Consider the following 21,187-nt stretch of genomic DNA (forward strand, 5'->3'; position numbering starts at 1 on the left):
AGAAGGTAAGCGACCTTGATGTGTCTTTTATTGAAAAACACTTTTGATAAGTCATAGCAAATATGTAACAATTAGCAAGGACATATGATCATTTACATGCTTTTGGTATTATAAGTAATAGTTAGTGTTTTTTAAAAAACGTTTTTCAATATAAAGACTCGTCAAGATTGTTTTCACTTTTTCTAATACTAAAAAAAACGAAGTATAGGTCAAAACAATAAACTGCGACACGCGACAGTTCTCACAGAAAAGTATGAAAAGTTCTCGCTCGAAAAAATTCTGCACCATTACAGTTTGGTGAAACCGTCTCGCATCGCAATAGGGTTCCGTCTTTAAAACTTCATCCCCGCTAAATTTCACAAGCGTTCACAGCTCGCTATAAAAAAAACACTTCACAAACTACTTTCGTCCGAGGACGCAGACCACTCGGGAGGGCTAACCCACTCACCTCTTTATGATAATGTACCTCTTTGCCCCGCCACTTACCTCTGCACTTGACCTCTTTTGGACATTTTATAACTTATGTCCATAGGGTAGGAAATTCTAGTGTAGCGTAGAATTTTTTAGCTCATTGCCTCCATCACAAAGTCTGGCAGGCACTTACAGGAAACAAAAAAAAAACAATTACGAAATCTGTAAAAGGAATTCTCTGAGAGTAGGTTGTTTTTTTAATTTGGACGCTATCACTTTTATGGAAAAATGTGTATGTATAGAGATAATATACTGGGAAACAAGAAACCTCACTATTTTTATAAATGCGAATGTTTGTAAGTCTGTTTGTTTATTACCTCTTCATGTCTAAACCGCTGAACCAATTTAGATGAAATTCGCTATACGGCTACTTCAAGCACCGGGGAAGGATATAGGATAGTTTTTATCCCAGAAAAATGCATGGTTCTCGTGAAATAGCGATAAACGAATACTTTTGCAGACAGAGTCGTGGGCAACAACCGGTTCGAGATAAAATTTGCCAAGAAGTAAGGGCTCTTAACACAGCAATCAGTCAATAATATTTTTTTTTAAACAAACTCATTTTCTTCTTACTTTATTGGTACAGTACCTACAGTGTGCTAGTCTGACTTGCTTCTGGCCAGTTTATTTTACATGTGTGTGGGAATAAAGGTAATTTTTAATCAATGAATTTTAATCACCGTGCAATTGTGAAAATAAGAGTCATAACTCTAACTAAAGCTTTTAATAGGATAGGGCTTTTAAGGGTTAAACCTATTATCTTATTGCAACAGGTGACTTAACTCAAGCACAGTCATGGCAAAACCATTTCATTATCACTCTTAAAATTTAAATCTTATGCAACTGAGTTAAGGTTAAAAATAGCTGTCCTTTTTCAAAGACATTATGCCGAGATAATGTTAACAAGTAAAAAGGTGTAAAATCTGGATAAATGACACAACATTGAGCCTTTGGGGTTACTATGTGGGGGGTGCTATCTGAAACTTCTCAGGCGCTGTCACATGTGCATTTAATTTAATTCTAAATTATAACAATTGTACCGGGCGAAAGTCAACGTCAGAGAGAATAAAACGCATATTGAGTATGTCACTATTTTGAAAAGTCTCGTATCTCAAATCAATGGGTCCTTATCGGCTCGCATACTTATTGGAAGTCCGAATTTAACTCTTTTGTTCTCTGAATCCAATAATTATTCAGAATTGTTATAAAACAAACGTAACCTAACCTATACTTTTCTATAGGATACCCATTTAAAAATTACGGTTTGACTAGCGAAGAGTATGCAAACTTTGGCGCTCCCCAAATTAACACGTAAACAAAATTGAGCCTTGAAATAATGTCATAAAGCTCATTTAGAAATTATTAAGCTTTTTTTAAAGTAGTGACGATATTATGCTTTCCCAGCAGCAGTGACTGAGTAATACATAATTTAAACTTCCGTACTTATACATACTTTACCTTACTTCACCTACTAATTTTATAAGTACCAAAGTAAATCTGACTATCTGCCTGTTACTTCTTCACGCTTAAACTCCTGAATCGATTTCGACGAAATTTGGTATGGAGACAATTTGAGCGAACGAAACGAATGAAAAATACTTTTGAAAAAAATATTTATTGTAGTTAAAACACTTAATGCTTATTCAAGCTACTAAAATACCATATTATTATTAAGATACATCATTTTGTCGTTTATTCCATTACACTGCGATATAAAATAAAAAAGCAATGGAATTAACGACATAATGGTGTAACTTAACATGGTATTTTTTAGTGCCTTGAATAGGCATTAAGTATTCTAACTACAAAAAAAAAAATCAGAAATGTAGTTTTTATTTTTATAAGTAGCTGGTCGTTTTTATGTAGAGTGGGCGCCACTAAATGTCCGGTAGGGCAAAGCCCACTGGCCATGCCTACAAATGTGGGTAGAACTATAAACACCCATCTTTGTTTTCGGTTCAAATTACACTGCAGCAGTAAACTCAGTTTATTGTTAAATCAATTTGCTCAGGAGTTATATGAACATTTCGCTTCCTTATTGGCTAGTTACAATAGTGTCACCTTAGGCCTTAGACCTTAATTTACGATGGTGCATTGTTTTGAACTGTTATACCTAGCTTTAATTATTAGATAAAACATTCACTAAGTATTGATGAAGGAGTAAATAAAGACAAGTATTTAGTTAGTAGATAAATAAAATAAATATAAATAAACATCACGGGACAATTCACACCATTTGACCTAGTCCCAAAGTAAGCTTAGCAAAGCTTGTGTTATGGGTACTAAGCTACGGATAAATATAATTATATAGATATAGATACATACTTAAATACTATAAAAAACATCGTATTTTTCATACAAATATCTGCCCCGATACGGGAATCGAACCCGGGACCTCAAGCTTCCTAGCCAGGTTCCCTAACCAGTAGGCCATCTGGTCGTCAGATAAGGATGTCAGACAAGAATAACTAGTTTTAGTTTTTAGGCTAAGGGGAAAGTGCGTCACCATCTCCTGTTATAAGTGCTTCACGTGCAAATAATGTCGAGTTTGTGGCACTTTGGCGCCAACATGGACAGTACCACTACCATGAGTTTACAGTGATCGTACTCGATAGCGACGGCGTAAATTATTTGTATGGAGAATTGTACAGCGCCCCTACAAATAATTTACGCCCTCACTATCGAGTACGATCAGTGTAAACTCATGGTAGTGGTACAGATATACTAGTATACTTGAAGCATAGAGCACACCTCAATGCCAACCGCTCTAAATTCCTTTCGTAACACTTTGTGTCATGAAAAGTAAAGTACGTTAGTGTAATATTCGCTAGATAGTTAAAAAAATGCTTGTCAGTCAGTTAAATTATCTAAAAACATTGGGCACGTTTCTTTTTCTGTTAATTAAAACAAAAAAAACCTTAATCCTTATTATTTCATGGACGACATTTTAAAATACCTATTATGTCACTCAGAATTTTTTTACGAATTTAATGATAATTATTTTCATAAATAAAATATAGATCGTTAAAAAGAGTAATGTAAAAGAGACCTATGTGTTATTCAGCTATCTCATCATCCCAACCTATATACGTCCCACTGCTGGGCACAGGCCTCCTCTCAGAATGAGAGGGTTTGTGCCGTATTTCCCATGCGGGCCCAGTGCGGATTGGGAACTTCACACACACCATTGAATTACTTCGCAGGTTTGTGCAGGTTTCCTCACGATGTTTTCCTTCACCGTAAAGCTCGTGGTAAAGTTCAAATGTAATTTCGTACATCATGAATGTGCGAGCCGGAGTTTGAATTGAACCCACGATCCAGTGCTTGAGAGGCCTAGATCAAACCCCTCGGCCACCATGGCTTTAATCAGCTATCTACATACAAAAATTCATCCAAATCCGTCCGTTTTAGCATGAAGGTGTAAAAAACAAAATTTCCATCGTGTTTGTCGATAACGCTGCATCAAAAACAACCGTGCCAAATTTCTTAAAACTAAAGTCTATATCCAGCGGTAGATATATTGAGATTTTATCCCGACCCCGTCAATATTGACATGAAAAAGGACAAGTCCTGTATGGAACCTAAGATCTATCGTGATCTCCAGTCACCACCTCTTCGCGTAGGAATTCATAGCTTATTGCTTTGTAATTTGATGGAGCCGACGATATTTAGCGTGGGCGGATTGCACAAAGGAATGTAAGTACTGGGTTATAAAATGGTTGAAGAGGCGTTTGTTGCTAGCTAGCTTTTGGTCATTTATTTTTTTGACCCCGCGATCATAGATACGTGAAAATGGGTTTTAGTGCGGTAAGTAATTTAAATTCTATTAGTATATTTTTGTAATACAATACCATCTGTCTATCTACTATCAGCTTTCTATTAATGTGTGTGTGTATGTGAGAGAGAATGCGTGTATTTTCTGTAATTAAAATACCGGGTTTCGGAAGGCTTATCCATGATAAGATCCATCCATCTATCCCAGCCTATATACGTCCCACTGCTGGGCACAGGCCTCCTCTCAGAACAAGAGGGCTTGGGCCATAGTTCCCACGCGGGCCCACTGTGGATTGGGAACTTCACCAGCACCATTGTATTGCTTCGCAGGTTTGTGCAGGTTCCCTCACGATGTTCTCCTTCACCGCAAAGCTCGCTCCACGTTAAGATATCGATCATCAATCAATCAATCAATAGATATAAAGAGTAACACAGACTACGAAACTTTACATGATATAAAATATACACTTTGTATATCGTGTAAAGTGTCGTAGTCTAATTCTATTACTAAATAAAAAATAGTTTCTTATTCTTATTCTATTCTAAACTTAGCTTTAGTCCTGTTTGACTGTCAGATTAGACAGATGAATTTCAATCAGATACTTAGAAACGAAACACCTTAGAAAGCATTCAAATGAATATTACTTCTTATAAGATCGCAAACCCGATCATAAACTATAAAAAACAGCAAAAACTTCTGGAATCCAGTAGGACAACATACCGCGAAGCTACATTCCAAAGTGAAGTCTATTTCCAAGTTAGTAAGAATGTATTTTTAACGTGGCCATTAAACTTACAAAACTAGGTATCGGATGACAACCAACATGTCGTATGACAAACTAGTTTGATTTATACGTCCATTGTGTAGCTAATTGCGAAATAAGGTCAACAGGCTATGAAACCCGCAATTATAGCTTTAAACATGATGCTGATGAAAAACTGACGCGATTTATGGTCATCATTGATATGTACATTGTAAAAATTTACTGTATTGTTCGATTAAGATAAGCGGTCGGATAATTACAGTTTACTTCGTAAGTTGCTTGAGTAACATATCTGCTTGACACATAAATCAAGCTACCGCACTTTTTAGGATTCCATGCACAAAGGATTGGAAAATAATTGCTAAGCCTCTGCTGTCTGTTTCAGGGCTGTATCTTTGAACTGTAATAGATAGAAACTTGAAATCATTATTGGGTCAATCATTTTTTTTGTGTTGTTATTTTGGCCCGTAACTTAGGAGAAATCAGTGTACACTTGCTTAGACAAATGTTTGCAATGTATACTGTACAGAATTGCCTTAAAACTGTCACAGCTCCTAACTTTTGGTGGATTTGTACCCCATAAAATCATACTTTTAAGAGCGTTTATACCTGCTGAGCTGGCAACGTTACATTTTTGTTAGTTTTTCTCGATTATTCCATAAAAAATGAATGAAAAAGAGAAAGAAAAAAGAAAATAAAAGTCTATAACGAATAATTATTGGAGTAGACACATTAACTTATATATTAAGAAGCGTTCTATCAGAAAACATTATTAATTTTCATTCAATTTTTATAGAATAATCGAGAAAAACTAACAAAAATTAAACGTAGCCAGCTCAGCAGGTAAAAACACTCTTAAGAAACAAGAGACGTTACCATGTCAACCAACTACACTAAAAAGTTGATTGAAGCAATAGGGGGAGCACTCTAAAACAAATTAATCAAAATAAATCTTAATAATTTATAAACGCGAAATTTTGCCAGTATATGCATGAGTGCGTGCGTGCGTGTGTATATTTGTTACACTTTAATACTAAAATAGCTGGACGAATTTGAATTAAAATATGTAGATATAGATGGACGTCTGGAATAAAGTAAAAGCTACTTTTTACCCCGGAATTCTCACGGTATTCTAAAACATCAACTGCTAGAATCAGAAAACAGAATCAACCTGTAAACGCTTGCTTGCTTAGTTCTGTTTAACGTGTTAATTTAAATGCTATTTAGTACTCAACTTAAGTACTGTGACGGCTAATTTATACTAGACTAATTAATGGACTGAAGAACTTGATAGACATGTTCCCTGGCGAGTTTTCACCACTTTCCTTTTGCACTTAAAGGTTAGCGTAAGAAGGCCGTGGAAAAAGAAAAGTAATTAGCATACAAAATGAAAAAAACCGGCCAAGAGCGTGTCGGACACGCCCGAAATAGGGTTCCGTAGCCATTACGATAAAATTAAGTAGGTAATATTTTTCTAAGGATTTCGTATTTTGTACGGAATATTCCAAGTTTAGGTAAGTATATTTTATACCTTAGGCTGCTATTTACTCTTAAACTACCAATAATTCTGAAGAAAACTCAGCCATTATAGTTTTCCTTGTAAGTTTGATATACTTACTACCGGCCTGAATTTAAAAAAAAAAATCCACCCACCGGTTTAGATTTTAGAGGGGGGACGCTCGATTTTAATGAAAATTTTCACTTTAAAGTTGGATATTTTGCAAACACATCACTGAATCAAAAAATCGGTTTAGCATTGCTAGTCCCTGAGCAAAGCTGCGGACGGACAGACAGACAGACATGGCGAAACTATAAGGGTTCCGTTTTTGCCATTTGGGCTACGGAACCCTAAAAAGGAAGCCCATGTATATGGATTACTCTGCTGTCCGTCTGTCTGTCAAGATCTTATTTATCAGGAATGCGTTCATGTAATAAGAGCTGTAAAGAAACGAGTCTCTACAGTTTGCATCAACATTTAAATTAATTATTTATTTACGTCTCTAGCGGTGCGCGTCGACAACAAACTGTTCTTATAACGTATTACCACTTTGAACTTGAATTTGAGATTGTGTTTTTTTGGAATCTTTTTTGTATTTTTTATATCAATTCCAAATCGTGCTTAGCGCTGGTCTTATTTTTCTGGTTTTTCTATGCATCTATATGTATTTCAGTTTGTATTTTCGACATTGAATTTGATTTTTTTTTTTTTTTTCATCTGTTTTCCTACTTTACTGAGAGAGATAAATTACGCATAATACTATTAATTAATATTTACTGCAGGATTACGGGCATTTTTAAGTGTAATTTTTAGTTAATGTCTACAGCTCGTCAAATTTTGCAAAATCTGTGTCAAAATAATCGAATCGGAACTTATGAAATACTTGTTATTGAAATGTTCCTGTGGCCATCTGTGGTCTTCCACATCACTTAATTAGTTTACAAAAGAAAATACACGAGATGTTACAAAACATACCCACACCATTACGCCTTTAACATTTGGCGAGTGTTATTCCTTTGTATACATTTTAAAACAACAGCTGGGTGCTGCCTAAACGGCTGGGTGTTGATGAGTCCGTGAGTCAGGTCTTCTCTTTTGATATATACTCGTAGAAGATAAATAGATAGCTCTTGCCGCTATGACAAACTAGTGGTCAGAGAGAACTATTAACATATGTATATATCTATCGATTTGCTGACATGGGATCAACAGTGATCATATTTTAAAAAAGTTGCAGAACAAAAGTAACTCAATTATGCGAGTAGAATTTAACCTTAGATTTAAAGCCCCATGGTCACAGACTCCCTGTATACCTGTTTTTCGAAAATACAAACAACAAAAAACAACAATTAATAACCAAGTAACAAAACAATAAAAGTAACAAATTTGGAATTTAAATAAAAAGATACAAAAAGATGCAAAATATAATCATTACCTGTTTTTCGTTTCTTGAGCGAGAAACTAATCAACAGCTTATCTCTTTCTCGATGGTGGAACAAGTGCCTAAACTGGCGTCACATTTCTATTTCTCTCATTGTGACTGTAAACGTTCTACACGTTCTTAACTTATAGCTCTGCCAACTGACTTTCATGGTCACATAAATGTGACCACCGGGTCAAATACCTTTATATTACCCCAGGCGCCGCAAAATTTATGGTAATTTTACCGCGCCTTTTATAGACACTATTTTATTCAGTAGGTCACTACATCCAACATTATAATTCTTGACCAGAGCAAGAGAAAAGCAATAGAAACGAGGTTCGATGAGTTCCGCTGTAAAGTACTAGCTTTCTAACATTAAGTCATCATCCCAGCCTATATACGTCCCACTGCGGGGCACAGGCCTCCTCTCAGAACAAGAGGGCTTGGGCCATAGTTCCCACGCGGGCCCAGTGCGGATTGGGAACTTCGCACGAACCATTGAATCGCTTCGCAGGTTGTGCAGGTTTCCTCACGATGTTTTCCTTCACCGCAAAGCTCGTGGTAAATTTCAAATGTAATTCCGCACATGAATTTCGAAAAACTCAGAGGTGCGAGCCGGGGTTCGAACCCACGACCCTCTGCTTGAGAGGCGATAGGTCAAACCACTAGGCCACCACGGCTTTTTTCGACTTAATAATAAAAAAAATAGCTGAGCATTTAATAAAACGTACATGTTCTCTGTTTGTTATTTCCTAAGAAGTTTGTGAGTCAACTCGGCCTATAAAAATAATAAATAAAAAATAATTCTCACGATGTTTTCAGTGATCACGAAGGTTGTGGTAAATCTGATTTCGCACATGAATTCCGAAAACTCACGCTGTGAAGTTGACCACCCCAATATTTTCGCCCGCTTCGCCCCTCCTATATCGTTTGTTGATTTTTAGTTCACGTTCGTATAGTTATATAGTTAAATCGTTAGGACTTTCAGGTATTGTCGTACTAGAACTAGAAGCTTCGCTTTTTGTCCCGTTTGCACCACATCATCGACCACACCGCGTCAGTGGCACTCCATCGTTACAGTACATTACTGTAGAGGCCGGGAAGTAGGGGGTTGCCGGCCAAGCAGGTATAGATAAGCGTAGCGAGGCCGGAAAGGGATGCGAGGCCGCCAACTCCACGTTCCGGCCGAGGCTTGTATGGTCCTTTTCTCAAATATGACATGAAATAAAATATAAAAACGGGAAATCAAGCTGGCGGGATGTTAGTCTGGTCGCCCTGTTGTGTGGGCGCGTGTCGCGCTGGCTGCTGGCGCGGCGGCTGCGGAGCGGGTGCTGCTGGCGTAGGCCGTGTCGCAGAGCGCGCGTTGAAACAAAAAACGGTGAAGCCTCGTGTAAAGGCAGTGTACTCGTATGGTGTTACGATGTTCAGTAGAATAAAGAGCCATTGTACGTAAATTGTAAGTATCATTCACTCAACACTACTCTTACCTACCGTTACTCTTTTGCTCCAGGGTCTCACCATGTCCAGTTGCTCCGGGCCCGGGGTGTGCGGGGGGGCGCGCCGCCGTCCCCCGCCGCCGCCCGAACCGGCCCTGTCCCTGGCCGCAGACCTGAGCGAGCTCAGTCTAGACCAGGGTTACCATACCCTGGCAGACTGCGGCCCACCTAGAAGACGGAGGGACAACACGCTGAGTGATGCCATATGGTTGAAGATTCTGTCACATTTAGAGGTAAGCTGGTTTTTAAGAATGGACTTTTGCTGGATTTTCAGCTTACCGGAGAGAGAGAGAAAGCTGCAAGACGGGCAAATCTGGAAGGAAAATATTTACTGGCAGGTATGTAAAATGGTGCCTCGATCTTTGGACGCTAAGGGATGTATGCAAAAATAAGTAGGTCCAATGAGATGGACGGATGACCTGGTTAAAGCTGCGGGTTCTTGGTGGATGCAGGCCGCTTCCAACCAAAGCGACTGTAGGTCTATGGGGGAGGCCTATGTCCATCAGTAGGACGTCTTACGGCGTATGTGATTATGATGATGAAGACTATAGTTTCGGAAAGTCCATGGCAGTTCTGTCATGAATCTGAAATGACGAGAAACTCAATTTGATTGAAGAAGTTCTCTGAGGGGACTCCAATCAGGCCCTATACTACGAAATGCAAAATTCGAACTTCGTATCTTGCGTGAGAGCTAGAGTGCTAGAGTGAGAGGGATGGTACGATATGAACTTCGATTTTAGAATTTCGTAGTAACCCCCCTGCCTTATCCCTGGTAGCAGCCTTACAGACCATTAACACGCTACTGGCTTAACATTCCAGATATCGGACCTCTGCCGCATGTCTCGTGTATGTAGGCGATGGGCGCGGCTAGTCTCCCGGCTCTCAGCCAGGCCTGAAGTATGGAAGAAGATCCGAGCGGCTGGCCCCCTGGAGGTGGCTGCGCGGTGCGCCGGCGCGCGCGCAGGACCTTGCGTCAACGGCGTCAAGGAGTGGCGGGCAAAGAATTCTGTGGTAAGACTTTTTATTATTTAGGTACAGTCAACGTTATAAATAAGTGATCAGTTTTGTGACTACCGGATGGTCAAGTGGTTAGAGAACCTGACTACGAGTTCGATTCCAGGCCGGGGCAGATATTTGTATAATAATAATAATTTATTTATTTTCTCCACCACCAAGTTACAATGTATCAATTACATTTAATAAATTTAAGTGTGCAGTTTACAGATTTATGTGGGGGAGACTGGTGCGAGAACTAGACCGAGCCTGTGTGTCAGGCTACCAGGTCTCCAACCCTCAGCTGCCTGTATGAACAATGTGAATGTTTGTTCTCGGGTCTTGGATGTTTAATTTGTATTTAAGTATGTTATCTATATAAGTATGTTTATCCGTTGCCTAGTACCCATAGTACAAGCTTTATAGTTAGATAGTTTGGGACTAGGTCAATTGGTGTCAAGTGTTCCATGATATTTATTTTTTACCAGTATGTCATTTTAACGTCATGCTTGTAAAGCCATACGAGATTGTGTACCGACTGAAAGTGACAAGGTACAAAAGTGATCACTTATTTATGACGTTGACTGTACCTTAATTTTCACACACACACACACAAATATCACGCCTGTTTTCCCAAATGGGGTAGGCAGAGCACACGAAACGTTACCGCTTCGGAGCCACTTCTAGCAATTTTAGGTTTTAAGTTTGACAAAAAAGGTATAATAGTGACAGGTTGCTAGCCTATCGCCTACGGTATACCTTAACCTAATTTTCAAACTTTCTTATTACTGTACTATAAACAACTTTATTCACCTGCGACCTTACTGCTGCTCTTCCACTCTAAGAACACACACAAACCCAATTATCACTACCAACACTCTACACTGACCCGTTTCGAACTCAGCCAGAGTTCATCCTCAGAGCAATATAACCGTTCACCATGCAACTAGATATTAGAGTCTTCGCGGGTGAGAAAAATAATTGTTTATAGTACAGTCGAGTTCATAAATTTGTGAGAAAAATTTGATCAAAAATATCTGAACACGACTATTGTTAACGGCGTAGAAAATCAAATTTTTGCTCACAAGTTTATGAACTCGACTGTACATGGACCTTCGCATGGTAAAGCCTGGTTCAATAAATTATTTGTTATTAAGAGGTACTATTTATTTATTTTCTACTCTATTTTGACCTACTTTGTGGCGTAAAAAAGAGAGAATAGGCTGCCGTTTTCCTTTTCGTAATCTTTCTCAATGTAATCACTAATCTGTTTCAATAGAGTACTTGTAGTTCTCACGGAAATTACAACTTGGGCGGCAGTCTAAAAAACGCTAATTGGCACATTTACCAAAGACGGCGTTGACTTGAGCGATGGACTCGCTCGACACTGCCGAGTAAAAATAATCAAGTGTGCAGTTCACTGATCCAATTTATTATTCAAAGACAAACTTAATTACGTTTCTCAATTGGGAAGATGTCTGTGAAAAAAAAATATTTTTCACTTCTCATGCTCGTAAAGTTCGTATTTATGCTAGATCAACGCGATATAAAATGATTTTTTATGCTCTAGTGCATAAAATAAAATCTTTGTCTAAGACCAAGGCAATCAGGTTGTTTACAGCCACAAACCAAAAAGTTTCTATATATTTATTTTTTATTTATATAATATTAAAAATCAACCAAGTCAATCATAATAGATCAATAAAATTAAAAAAAAAATTATAATAGTAATAAATGAACAATAAAAGGTACTTACCTACATAGTAAGGGAAAAATTGTTCCCACTATTGCTATTTTATTTCTTCGCCATAGAAGTGAAAAGCAGAGTGTAAAACTCTAGCATTAAACCCATTTTCCCCTCGACGTGTCTATCCACCCCACATGGCTATATGAACGTCTCGGGTAAAATGGCTCGTTTATGGTCTTGTTGTACAATCTACTATATTGAATCTATATTTTGCTCACTGCAAGAACAAATACAAATCACACAAACCCAACTATCACCATCACCACAATATGCTGACCCGTTTCGAACTCAACCAGAGTTCATCCTCAGAGCTACACTACCGTTCACCATGCCGGGTAAAATGTAACGCATGATTCAATAAACTGTTAAAAAATTGACGTGATAACTGTAAAAAGCTTTTGTACCACATTTTTACGCAAAGTAAAGATATTTGAATACATACTAGTTTGATAATGAACAGCATTTTTATCGCAGGTGACAGCAGCAGGGGCCCAACTGCTGGCAGCCACCTTCCGCAACCTGACGCACCTGGCAGTCACAGGGTCTAGCAGTATGGACGCGCGTGCGTTGGCACCGCTCGTCACTGATCTGGTGGAACTTCGCCACATCGACCTTACAGGTATGACCATGATTGCCAGCACTAAAGCTTGAAACGCACTGAAAGCTGTGGCTGAGCGGTGCGGCGCGGCGCGGAGGCGGCACTAGTTGCAATAGCTAGGTTGGAGCTGACGTGAAAATATAAGCGTGGCGCGGTTCTATGCGGACTCTTTCATGTTAGCTCGAATATAACAACCACCGGTATTGGGAGGGTGCGAAGTACTAGGTGGGGGTGATGAAATCTATCGCAGCGCTCATGGTGGCCAAAAGTAGAAATAGTTCTGGCTCTGTCATCTGTCATACTCATATGAATCTATCATTAACAAAGCAATTTGTTTAGACTTTAACTACCTAATTTTAGTACTAGATATTTGTGTTATGATGCGAGCTTGAACACTGTCCCTGTTTTGTTCTTAATTCCTCTACATCTCGGACATGTCCAGCAACAATTTTCCTTATGAAACGGTTTGTGGTTGAACTGATACTCATTTTGATCTGAAAACGATATTTTAATTTATTACTATCGATAATTATATAATTTTACTATTATTCAAAGAAACCAATAAGATAGCTTTATCTTTGCGTTTTACAGTAAAAGTATTACCAAATATGAAGTAAGCAAGCCCTGATATAACGAAAATAAAACACACTTTTTGAATAAATTTTACTTACATAATTTAATTTTAATGACCAAAAATGAATTCACATCCTTTTGTCCACCCAAATCACGGTATCACAGTAATTTTGTATTATAAATTAATACGTTGTATGTTTGATTTTGGTCACAATGTCGCGATGAAATTTCAAAACGTCAGAGCATCAGAGCCAAAAAATTTGCGTCCGCTAGGTGGCGCTGATGTCGTGCACAGAGCCAATAGCATCCGCGCTGCGCCGCGCTGTACCGCTTCGCCACCGCTGTCAATGCGTTTCAAGCTTTAGAGCCTTATCACACTTTAGCACTGGCGATTTGCGGACGAGTTGAAAGCTTGGCGAGCGAGCAGTGATTTCGTCGCGAGTGCGTAAGAATTCGCCGCGAGCGCGCAATGATTCGTTGCGTACATACTCGCAGGATAGTACGCAACTGAACCGTATGGCGACCCAGCCTTGGGTCCGACGCAATCTTTACGCACTCGCGATGAAATCGTTGCGAGCTTGTGGCGAAACCGCCACGCGCTCGCGACGAACTCGCAGCGCGCTGGCCTCGCTTATAACTCGTCCGCAAATCGCCAGGTTAATAAGGCTCTTACTCTTCATTCCAAAAATAAATTCTTAATCAAACGCTCTTTGCTGTAATCGTAGGAAAGAGACCAACAGTGGAAACTAAGCATGCCGTCAAGCCAAATAAAGGAGCAGCAACACCGCTGCTTAAGAAACGGCGACGGTACGGAATCGCCGTGACGTATCGTATGCGCACCGTTTTAATCATGCACTCCACACCGCTGCTTAAAATACGCAGACGGTGCGGAATCGCAGTGACGTGCCGTAAACGTCACGACTTTTTATAGAGAACATGCGGTAAAGTCCTGACGTTTACGGCACGTCATCGTCGTCGGCTAATCCTGCCGTAAAGCAGCAGTGTTTACACTGTTGTGTTTCGGCGTGGAGAGTAAGACAGCCGGTGAAATTACTGGCACTTGAACTTGATGTATACCATCTTAGGCTTCTAGGTTGGCAGCTGGCTGACTGGATAGTCAAATAAAAAAAAAAGTCACTGTGATTCCGCACTGTTTGCGTATTTTAAGCAGCAGTGTGGAAAGCATGCAAAAAAAACGGTGCGCATACGATGCGTCACTGCGATTCCGTGCCGTTACGAGTTTTTTAAGCAGCGGTGTAGCTAATAGTTATATAATAATAATAATAATAAATATTTATTGTACTCAAAAACAAGTGTTACAAGAATCATAAACTTAAGTATGTACAAAAAGATCTTAAGTAAGTGGTCGAGCTTTCAACCCGTAAACTTATAGAATATGACTCTCAGAGGAGCCATGCTCTCCTTAGTTAGGTATACTTAACGGGCTAAGCCTTCTTTGATAGTTGTTTCTATTCTTATAATGAAACTAGCGCCCCGTCTTCGCTCGGGTACAAATGGTTTGTAATAAAATAAAGGCACTTTATGTTTTTCGGCTCTATTTCCCAAAGAATATATCCGCACGAAACTGGGGCGCGTCGATAGTGTATAGTGTATATATATAAACCTTCCGTGAAAAATAATTTCACTGATGGTGAAGATCTCATTTAAATTCTTAGCTTAGTTTAAAAGATCTAAGAATACAGACGGCGGGAAGTGACTTTATTTTATACCACGTAACATTTTTTTTCTGCACAGTATCTTCTTCATTCCTTCGGGGGCACAAATAAAAAAAAACGAACACAGAACAGTTGTACGAAAAATCAACCATAGTTCAACTGCTGGTAATAAATTTTAGAAATGTTCGAGTTCTGTGGCAGCTAAATCGACAATTTTATTACGGACTAGAGAACAATGTTGGTTAAATATAAGTAAAATACATGTCTGTTTGGTTTATTACATAATCAGAATTAATATCACTTCTTGAAATTACGTTAAGTACATTTAAATTCTGGGTGCGCGTCTAGAGAAAATTTGTAAATGAGGATTTACGTTTTCATTTTAACTTGTTAAGAGTAGCTCATTATATAAATGTCGTAGTGCTTTATTTAATTAAAAATATACATCTCTCTTATACTAGCTGCTAGCTACGACTTCAACTGTATTTCTTTCTTTAAAATATAAATTTACGCTCTGAAGTGATAAGTCCTAAAGCTTACCTTGGATTTTTTCTCTATAATGATAATAATAATAAACCTGATATCGTGCTGACAGATCGATCAAACCGCCAGGCAGTGCTCGTCGACATCACTATCCCACATGACGAGAACCTCGTGAAGGCCGAGAAGGACAAACTCAGCAAGTTCCTTGACTTGGCTCACGAGGTGACTGCTATGTGGGATGTTGACTCGACGATCATTGTCCCGATAGTCGTTTCGGCAAACGGCCTAATAGCGAAGAGTCTCGACCAACATACGCTATTTATATACGTAGACACAAGAACATACGCTATTTTCATTTGACATAGGTACTTAGTGCGTTTCTCTACTAATGTGGTGATTAGAAATGAAGTGAATTGAGTGACAAAGTAAATCATAATCTTCCGTGCCAACCGTTCTCAACCAGGGTTATACTGGTCAGAGACGCCTGTATAATCTTGGTTTAGAACGGTTAGAGACTCACTATAGATAATACTTAGCTATTTACTTAGTGATAAAAAGAGAATCTCGTCAAGTTTTCATGCATGAGTAAGTAATGTTAAGTACTTAAACAAAATTGAATGAAATAAGCTGTTATTAAGACTTTATCTTTAAAGTTCATTCGTGGTGTTGGAGCACATATTACAGACGAATGGCGAGACCAAGATAATGAGATAGAGTTTTGCATTTTGGTCTCAGTCTGAGCACGAACTTTATAGTTCAAAGTAATGAGTCTGGTATTTGCGGTTCAGCAACTTTTTAAATGTTATACATCTGTATATGTAAGTGTTAATGAGGTAGGGTTGCAACTAAATTGCTCCTGTTTCTAACTACCTCTCTTTTACTCTGACATTTGTATTTTCATTTTGATTTTCAATTGACTTTCTTTCCAGGCTGTCCATCAGTGGACTGGCCGGAGTGGGCGTGGCTGGAAAGCCGGCTGGCGACACGTCGGCCGCCGGTGGAGTACATAGACCTCACCGACTGCGGCGCTGTGACGGACGCTGGGCTGTGCGCGTTACTGCACACTTGTCCCTCGTTACAGTACTTGTATCTACGTAGATGCACCCTTGTCACAGGTAACTAAATGATACTGAACGCCTTATCGGAATTTGAATGGTGGAATTATTATACTATTAAACTTTTTTTATTTTATTTATTAGAGCAGCCGTTACCGAGATCCCCGACACAAAAAATATGCATGAATTTGATCCTTTAAAAGTGTTATATTTCTTGGCTTATCCAATAACGTTAAATGACGATTGTACTTTTATTAGCTTTGATATTTTGTTTCACAAGCCCGTGAATAAACCATTGACCTATTTTAAGTCAAGGACTTACCCAGCCACCCCCTAACATGTTATACACAATTTATATCGCTGTGGTAGTAATTATGGCAAATTTAATTAGTTAATTATAACAAGTGAAAATATAACGTTACATTTGCAAGACCATTAAGGATCGCATGTTCTAAGGCTTGTCAATATGTTTTGTGATAAAGATCAAATCGGTAATAACGTGTTGTCGATTTATTTTATGGTGGGCTTGATTAATACATTGTTTACTTTCTACTTGACTGCGCTAGAGTGGTGTGTGTGTGTAGAGAGAGAGGGGGGGGGGGGTGTAAAGCACTCAGCATAGTTAAATATTGGTGAGTGCGGAATACAATTTAATAGCTTTACCGTGAACGGTTGCCTTTACTTTTACGAGTATTTCTCTTGACGTCTCTAATTACTCATTACAGGCTCATTCAATAAAATAATTTGATATCCTAGCCTATATGCGTCCCCAGCAGTGGGATAGTGGGACAGACTTTTATCAGAATAGGAGGGCTTAGATGTACTTCCCATGCGGGCGTAGTGCGGATTGGGAACTTTATGTGCAGGTTTAATCACGATTTTTTCTTTCATCGTAAGGCTCGTCGTAAATTCAAATGTTTTTTGCACATGAAGTTCGAAAAACTCAGAGGTGAAAACCCGCATTTGAACCTACGATCCTCTGCTTGAGAGGGCGTAGGTTAAACTTTTGTTAAACTACTTAACCACCACGGCTTTTAAAATACATATAAGAATTACTTTATTGATCTCACAAATAATTACATTTCTTGTGTACAATAGTTCCAAATAAGGCTCCTTTCGTAGTCTCCCCTAATATTCTTATCTTCCTTCAGATGCAGGCGTTCGATGGATACCTTCGTACTGCGCGCTCAAAGAGCTCAGCGTGTCCGACTGTACCGGGGTTACTGACTTCGGCCTGTATGAGCTGGCGAAGCTGGGACCTGCGCTGCGATATCTTTCTGTGGCCAAGTGTACTCAGGTAAGAAGTGGGTAGAGTTACATTGAAGCCCCGAGAGGCTAATGAGTTTTATTCGAGAGAGCGAGCGCCGCAGTGTAATGCTCCCTATCCCCCAATCCCGGTCCTGAGAGGGATGGTACGATACGAACTTCGATTTTCGAATTTCGTAGTAGATTAGCCCCCTGCTTTTGCGATTTGATCGCACTGTCAGGAATTTCCAGTCTTATTTATTAGGATTATAAAGTCTGATTGACTTGAAAATTGGAGAGGGAAATAACTGCGCTGCCAAGGGGTTAGTGTGCAAAGGTTATGTGACAATATTTTATGCTCTGGCTACTCCCCAGGTCTCCGACTCAGGAGTACGAACCCTAGCCCGCCGTTGCTACAAGCTCCGGTACCTAAACGCGCGCGGCTGCGGCGCGTTGGGTGATGATGGAGTGGAGGCAGTGGCGAGGGGCTGCTCCCGGCTGAGAGCCCTGGACTTGGGTGCTACGGACGTGTCGGAGGCTGGCTTACAGGTAGTTGAGACTTGATTTTTGCCAGATTTACTTAGAATTAATTCATACTTCAAAAATCTCTGCAATGATAGCAACGTAAGTTTGAGCCGAATGCTGCCCAGTGATGTCTAAAGACAATTTAAGTACTTAATTAAAGGCTCTAACGAAGGCAACAACAAAAGCAAATAAAAGAAAGAAATATTTAAATATCTTCAATTAGCCTTTCCCGTGGTTTTGCGTGAACTATTAAGTCTGGCAGTAGACTTGAAATTCCGGATTTTTTCTTAACTCCCATGGCAAGTCTCAAAAATGACATCGTAGTATTTTAAACCGTTCCATGGACATCACTGTAAAGTATTATTATTTACTATGCAATTTGCTAATTTGGTGAACATCTACATTTATTATAAAAGTACATTTAGCAAAAAACTATTATTCATTCATCAGTAACGAGGGCTGGCCACTAATTCGCACAGCGAATAAGTATCGCTTCAAACCTCGCCCATTGACGGCGATTAGGCCAATTTTTCTACTTATAGTTTAAGTTTTATTACGTTTGTTTTTGTTTATTCTGTTGAAAATAAAATGTTTCTATTTATCAGTGAGGATGATATAGTATTCGATATAAGTATACGATTCCTATGTCATTCATTAGTCAAATGGAGTTATACTTAGATTAATATTATATGTGGTATTAAATCATCACTATTGATAGATATATAAATGCAATCATGGCGATTGTTTATTATTAAACTTTGATAAAGTCATAGATAAAACCCAATAATGAAACTTTAGCTTCATGTCCTGATGATAGGGATTTAATCAAATCAAATATACTAATGAACCTCACACCCATGCGAATGTGTCATCATAAATGGATAATATTGGATTATTAAAAGAGATAGATACGGGTAGCTCTGCGAGCGTTTCAACCGCTATCTGTTTCCTGTCATATATTAAAGAAATGAGAGACCGTCAACTAGAAATTTTAATGAATTGTAATTGGCATAGGTCTCAAAACAGCACTGTTTTTTTTTCTTCATAAAATAGGCGAATTTAAGACACCTATTTGAAGGACTTTGGTTTTAGTTGCGTTTTAAATTTTTTAGCCTTTTTAGTTATAAGTTATCGGAATTATAGCTAACCATAGTTGCCATGGCCACAATTATTAAAAAAAACGTAGTGTCTTCTGTCACCTGGCAGTGTTAGAATTAGGCGGTTTAGTTATATAACGTTTATTTACAATGAAAGTCAAACAAAGGTCAAACATTATTTTGCAAATATACACACGATCAATTAGTATTTTTTTACAAAAATGTTATAAAATGATTTAATAAGCCTTTCCTCGAAATGGTTTTGGAATGAGACCACATTGTGAAAAAAAAGTGATCAATGCCCATTTTGCCGCATACACATCATTTCATTTTAAGTATAAAATCGTTCTATTCTACCCGACTCATTTCTTCAGTAAAAGCGACCGGAAACTGTTAGCGTTTGAAATGCTAGTAGAACTATCCATACGCTGTTAGCGCGCAAAAACAAAACCTACAAAAGGTGTCAAAATTGTGGTCTCTGATCTCACATATCAGAAGTAGTTAGGTACTAAGTAAACCGAAATTTCTGGCAAGGCGAGGGTCGGTCAAAGAAACTAATAGGGATCTACAGAAGAAACCTAAGCACCCCGCAGAGCCTAACGGGTGAATGCATGCTCTTCTCCCGGCTATCCAGCAAAAGGCTGAAGCAAGACTGGGTAGATAAGAAACTCCTTCAACCCTCTTTTCCTCATAGTAAGCTCCAGGGAGCCGGGTTTTTAGAGGTGAGACGTATTTACTGGAATAGGTTTTGGCTTGGACGCGTGAGTACGCGTTCCCGCCCGCGATTCTTTTAGCGTACGAGTATTTAGGAGTACGGCGGCTGACAACGTTCCGCCAACTTGAAAACAAGCATGATGCGTGCGCTCACTGCGCTCGCGCTTGGAACTATGCGCAAAACGTCCGGGAATTTCGGTTCCTCGGGATCGCCCGACTCGTCCTAGCCACTGCACGATGAATTCCAGGAAAAACGAGCGATTTATCATTTGTTCAAATAACACAAAAAAAATGCTATAAAGCATGAACCTAAAAAAGTCTAGTTTCTTTTGATGACAATTCGGTAGTTCGATATTCGTAAAACTACTAAAACTAGTACGGACATACGCAATCACGGCAGCGCATTTACGGGAATCATTTTGTTTACGCAATGAGTCAATTGACTTAAGTACTTGTAGATACTCGTGGACCTAGTCTTTGGATCTAGTCTTTTTGTGGACGCGTACTCGCAAGACTCAGTCCGCGTTTTGTCTAAAGTACTATTCAATGGAAAAAATCAATCGTGTAAACAAAGCAATTTTTCACGATTACTCCGTAGTTACGGGTTTTTTAACCGGTGAAAGTTCGCTGTCTGGGCCCTTTCTTCCTAGTCGTCCATAACGAATTTTTCCCGACTGCACGCACCCAATCCTATAAAGCACCTCAAATAAAGTAAAAACATGTAATCAAAAGTAAGCGCCTAGCGTCTTTGGCCCTTCCAGTGAATCAATTTAGTTTAAATAAATAATAAATAAATATCACGGGACAATTCACAAAGTAAGCTTAGCAAAGCTTGTGTTATGGGTACTAAGCAACGGATAAATATAATATAGATAGATACATGCTTAAATACATAGTAAACACCCAAGACCCGAGAACAAACATTCGTATTTTTCATACAAATATCTGCCCCGACACGGGAATCGAACCCGGGATCTCAAGCTTCGTAGTCAGGTTCTCTAACCACTAGCTAGCGGCCATCTGGTCGTCAAATTTTAGTTAAAAGCACTAACTAT

The 21,187-nt window shown here is 38.9% G+C and overlaps 1 protein-coding gene across 1 annotated transcript in view; it reads left to right on the forward strand.

Moving 5' to 3' along the window:
* LOC141438934 (uncharacterized) overlaps positions 1-21,187 on the forward strand; it is a 77,657-nt gene that overhangs the window by 49,995 nt on the left and 6,475 nt on the right. Inside the window, exons 2-7 of the mRNA XM_074103010.1 lie at positions 9,441-9,659; positions 10,246-10,437; positions 12,641-12,785; positions 16,426-16,611; positions 17,703-17,848; positions 18,172-18,345. Of these exons, the coding sequence (XP_073959111.1) occupies positions 9,450-9,659; positions 10,246-10,437; positions 12,641-12,785; positions 16,426-16,611; positions 17,703-17,848; positions 18,172-18,345 (1,053 nt within the window). The 5' untranslated portion in view covers positions 9,441-9,449. The remainder of the gene's footprint in view (positions 1-9,440; positions 9,660-10,245; positions 10,438-12,640; positions 12,786-16,425; positions 16,612-17,702; positions 17,849-18,171; positions 18,346-21,187) is intronic.

Source organism: Choristoneura fumiferana, chromosome 20 (assembly GCF_025370935.1).
Source record: "Choristoneura fumiferana chromosome 20, NRCan_CFum_1, whole genome shotgun sequence".
NCBI lineage: Eukaryota > Metazoa > Arthropoda > Insecta > Lepidoptera > Tortricidae > Choristoneura > Choristoneura fumiferana.